The sequence below is a fragment of the Neofelis nebulosa genome, chromosome 14 (genome assembly GCF_028018385.1).
Source record: "Neofelis nebulosa isolate mNeoNeb1 chromosome 14, mNeoNeb1.pri, whole genome shotgun sequence".
Classification (NCBI taxonomy): domain Eukaryota; kingdom Metazoa; phylum Chordata; class Mammalia; order Carnivora; family Felidae; genus Neofelis; species Neofelis nebulosa.
In genome coordinates, this window is record NC_080795.1 from 46,250,530 (window position 1) to 46,255,042 (window position 4,513).

Genomic DNA, 4,513 nt, shown 5'->3' on the forward strand with positions numbered 1-4,513 from the left:
AAGATAGGGGGCAGCAGCTTCACTGGTCCAGCACAGGTATCAATCCCCTGGAAAAAACGTAATTTGAAAAGTGCTTTTCTACGTGAAAATCAGTGATGGGAGTTGTTGCCGTTGTGTACCTCTGAGTAACGGCTAACCTAGGATTCCAGGAGCACTTGGCACTTTCTTTTAACCCTCAGCCCTCCTGGAAAAGTGTTACTTTCTACTGACTTCCTTAGAGAAACAGACTTCCTCCGATTTGAGGAACTACTGGAATGCTTTGCTTTCCTTAAAAACGAAATAAACTGGGGCGAAACAAGAAAGCCGCAGAACCTAACACAAAAGTTCAAGCTTTGCCGCCTGTGTGCAATCCGGGTTCGCGGCCACGCCTGGGGCGGAAGGGGCGGAGACTCCATGCATCATATGCCAGCGCCGGAAGTTGGTTGAGACACAGCGACGAGTCGTAATCTGGTTAAAGCGCGGAGTGCGAAGCTTCGCCGCGTTACGTGCGTAGGGAATTGGCTGGTTGGATTTAGAGGTGGGTATTTGGGTTGAAACTGGAAAGACTCTCAAGGTTAAAAAGGTCCGGTATGGAAATCGGGAGAAGCTGGAGATTGAGGAGTGAATGGTGTTAGTACTTTGGTTTCGTTCAGTTTAGTTTGGCTTTTGGGAGTTACTCTTCTTAACTTCTGTTCGCATGTTTTCCTATTGAGGGATATAGTTTTTTGCTTTCTGCTAAAGTTTGGAAAAACAGGACTTGTGTTAAGTGGAACGCGAGCTTTGCAGTCAGATCCCAGTGCCCCTGCCTCTTAGTAGCTGAATAATCCTGCGCAAATTAATTTACAAGGCTGGGTTTCTTCATCTGAAAAGGCCAGTACCTCCTAGGATTGTTGTAAAGATTATAATGAAATAACATGTGTAAAATGTTATCGGGTCCGGTTTGGGGGTAAGCGCGCAATACACTGTGTTTTTGTTTCGTCCTTTAGCTCTACCTATACAGTTTGAAAAAGTACAGGTTAGGAATTGGGACTTTTTTAGATTTCCCTGAGAAAAAAATGAGGTATGGTTGGATTTGCAAGGAGCCCCTTTGAGATATTCAATATTTGAGTCTGTGATTTGATTTCAGACTATCAATGGATACTCAGAAGGACGTTCAACCCCCAAAGCAGCAGCCAATGATATATATCTGCGGAGGTAAGGGCACTTACATACATAAAGTGGGAGTGTTTTACTTCAGTTTTGAAATAATTACATTACACTTGGTCTTAAATGAGTCTTTAAAGTTACAAAGCAGAACACCAGCAACCCTAGGAAAACCTCTCATTAAGAGTTCATTTACTCACCAAGAAAAAGTGCAGCGCCCACTACTCTTTTTTCTTTCCTCCTTAATATGTTGGTTGTTAAATAACAAAAGTTCAACTGAGTACATTTTATTTTTTTTATTTTTTTAATTTTTTCTTTTTATTTATTTTTTCAATATATGAAATTTATTGTCAAATTGGTTTCCATACAACACCCAGTGCTCATCCCAAAAGGTGCCCTCCTCAATACCCATCCCCCACCCTCCCCTCCCTCCCACCCCCCATCAACCCTCAACAACTGAGTACATTTTAAAGATGTAATAGGCTTTATTAATCCATTCATGAATCTGGCAGCATCCTGTCTAGCAAGTAGATGAGAACTCCAAAGGGTTACAGAAAAGGAAAGGTTTTTAAAGGTAGAGAGGAGTGGAGAAATGAAAATTATTAGCGAAGAATCCTGTGTTTAAGGTAAGGTCACCCTTCTAAGAGGAATGGAAAAATCAGTAAATTTCCTAGCGCTGACAAGGAAATTCCCATATTGACTGGTCAAAGTTTGCGTTTCTGCAGGGCTGAAACTGCAGTTAGGTTAGGTGTTAGGTCTTGGTTTACTGATTTGGGGCCTCAACCCAAGTGAGGCCATTTGGGGCCTGTAGTTTCCTTTTTAATTTTTTAATTTTTTTTTTTTTAACGTTTATTTATTTTTGAGACAGAGAGAGACAGAGCATGAATGGGGGAGGGGCAGAGAGAGAGGGAGACACAGAATCTGAAACAGGCTCCAGGCTCTGAGCAGTCAGCACAGAGCCCGACGCGGGGCTCGAACTCACGGACCGCGAGATCGTGACCTGAGCTGAAGTCGGACGCTTAACCAACTGAGCCACCCAGGCGTCCCTGTAGTTTCCTTTTTAACATGGCCATAGCACCATACTCTTGAGGTTGAGTACATTTTAGTGCTTTGGGTGAAAAATACAGTTAAGATAATTTGCTTGTCTGTAATATTTTTCCTCTAGACATTGAATAAACATGCTTTCTTTTTTAGAATGTCACACAGAAAATGAAATAAAATCCAGGGATCCAATCAGATGCAGAGAATGTGGATACAGAATAATGTACAAGAAAAGGACTAAAAGATGTATCCTTTTAACTTGTTAAATATGAAGTAGATGGAAGTGAAGAATAATGCTTGGGTTGCTAGTCAAAGACTAATTTCTGGTAAATGGTAATAATGTTTGGTCTACTTACCAAAAAAAACAAAAAAAAAAAGCATGATTAGGATTTTCATAATCATTTTTATTTTCATAATAATTAATTCAGATGCATATACTAAATATCTATATACTAGTAGATTTTGGATCTCATAAGTCTATTTTTCAGGCTTCTATATTTAACTTATTTTACTTATACTCATTTTTGAGTTTGAGTTCATGGACAAACTAAATTATACAAAGAGAAATACAAATACTGTATATGAATGCTACCTTATGGAAAAAGCGAGGCTTACAAATTGGCCATAAGACTGAGAGTACATTGTTACGTGGTAACTACAAATACAATATTTTTAAAACCAGTAAATTACCTTGCCAACATTGCTTTAGTGTTTTTTGGTGCATTGATCTTTTGTATCATGTAAAGGGGACTAATGAAAATTGAAATCTTTTTTTGTAGTTCTTTTCTAGTTGTTATAGTAAATAGTGAGTTCTGTTCTTTTGTGCATTTTATTTTATTAAAGTTATTTATTTAATCTCTACACCCAACGTGGGCCTCGAACTCACAACCTGAGATTAAGCATCACATGCTGTTCCAGCTTAACCAGTTAGGCACTCCCCCTTTTTTTTTAAGTTTATTTATTTAATCTCTCTTTTTTGCATTTTAGATCACATAACTAGCAAATAGAAAGTGACTTGGAAGTGTTAATCTTTCATATAATTTTTAAATATGTGTTTTGTCCTTAACTCAGTTTAATACAGTGGTGGTTTTTGATGCTCGATGAAACATGGAATTCAGAGGATTATCTTCATTTGTACTTGGACTTGCTGTTAATGTTGTATAGCTTTTGATGAGTGTATTTATCTTTATGAATACAACTACATACACATGATTTCGTTTTAAAATTCATCTTGTATTTAGGCATCTATTAATAATGTCTATAAAGAAAAATTCTTTGTTCAATTACATTATTTATAATTTCCTTTTTTTTTTTAATGTTTATTTTTGAGAGAGTATGAGCAAGGGAGGGGCAGAGAGAGGGGGACAGCATATCTGAAGCAGGTTCTTGGATCTGTGCACTGACAGCACCAAGCCTGATGTGGGTCTCAAACTCAAGAACCGTGAGATCATGACCTGAGCCCAAGTGCAACACTCGACTGTTTCAGCCACCTGGGCACCCCTAATTCACTTTTTTTGTATGTGTAATCTGACACATAGGGAAAGTTAAAAGTGCTTCCCTAAATCACACTTTTAATCAAGACCTAGAATCTTGTAGGGGCCTTGTTGAGAATGAAGTTTACCAGGGCCCTGTGAAGGTCTGATTAAGTAAGTTCCTTGGAAACTACTGTTTTACATCAAATTTGTAAACCCTCCAGCATCATTTTGTATTGAGTATACCAGTGTACTTACTGTCACACACGTAATGCATGCATTATTTTGAGTTATATTTTTCATTTGTTACTTGGTATAGGCCTTCTGATAAAATGCTTAACTATTTTTTAAATCTTGGGTGAGGGAAAAGAAACTTCAGTGGTTGTTTCTGTAAGGCAAAGTCAACCCTAAGTAAAGTGGATGAGGCAGACTATTAAGGCAGGTGTAGTTTCCGAGGTGCAGTCATTAAGGTAAAAAATTCTGCTTTCAGGATATTAAAAAAGGGACTAGTTTACACTGAACTGTGGTTGGATGTTTAAAACTTTTGCCTTGATCTTAGGGATATGGATAATCAGATACTCCATCTGTTCCAGGATTCCATCATTATGGAATGTCCTCTGATACTCATTTCAAAGAGTAGATACATTCCACCTTCACTAATAGCTATGTGTGTCTCTGAAATTCAAAATATTCACCATGCCATTTAAAAAAAACCCCTGTGTTTCTACCACCGTCTTTGAATATTAAGTTCTGTAAATTTATTATGTGCTATACAAAGTACTACCATGCTGAAATTTTTAAAGAGTGCTTCCTAGGTCTAGGTTTTCTTTAGCCATGACTTTCATAATTTTGTAATTCTGCTATGTTCCTTGACCTTG

At 37.9% G+C, this 4,513-nt stretch overlaps 1 protein-coding gene across 1 annotated transcript; it reads left to right on the forward strand.

Moving 5' to 3' along the window:
- The first annotated feature begins 415 nt into the window (after window positions 1-415).
- On the forward strand, window positions 416-3,451 carry POLR2K (RNA polymerase II, I and III subunit K). The gene is made up of 4 exons (XM_058698696.1): window positions 416-485; window positions 1,106-1,173; window positions 2,317-2,409; window positions 3,245-3,451. Exons 2-4 carry the CDS (start codon window positions 1,113-1,115, stop codon window positions 3,265-3,267), a joined length of 177 nt encoding a protein of 58 aa, XP_058554679.1. The 5' UTR covers window positions 416-485; window positions 1,106-1,112; the 3' UTR covers window positions 3,268-3,451.
- Window positions 3,452-4,513: the final 1,062 nt, after the last annotated feature.

Coding starts and splice junctions, on each gene's coding strand:
- POLR2K (XM_058698696.1), top strand. CDS start 1,113: ATGGATACTCAGAAGGACGTTCAACCCCCAAAGCAGCAGCCAATGATA. Junction 1,174..2,316: donor AATGATATATATCTGCGGAG/GTAAGGGCACTT, acceptor TTTCTTTTTTAG/AATGTCACACAGAAAATGAA. Junction 2,410..3,244: donor CAAGAAAAGGACTAAAAGAT/GTATCCTTTTAA, acceptor AGTTTAATACAG/TGGTGGTTTTTGATGCTCGA.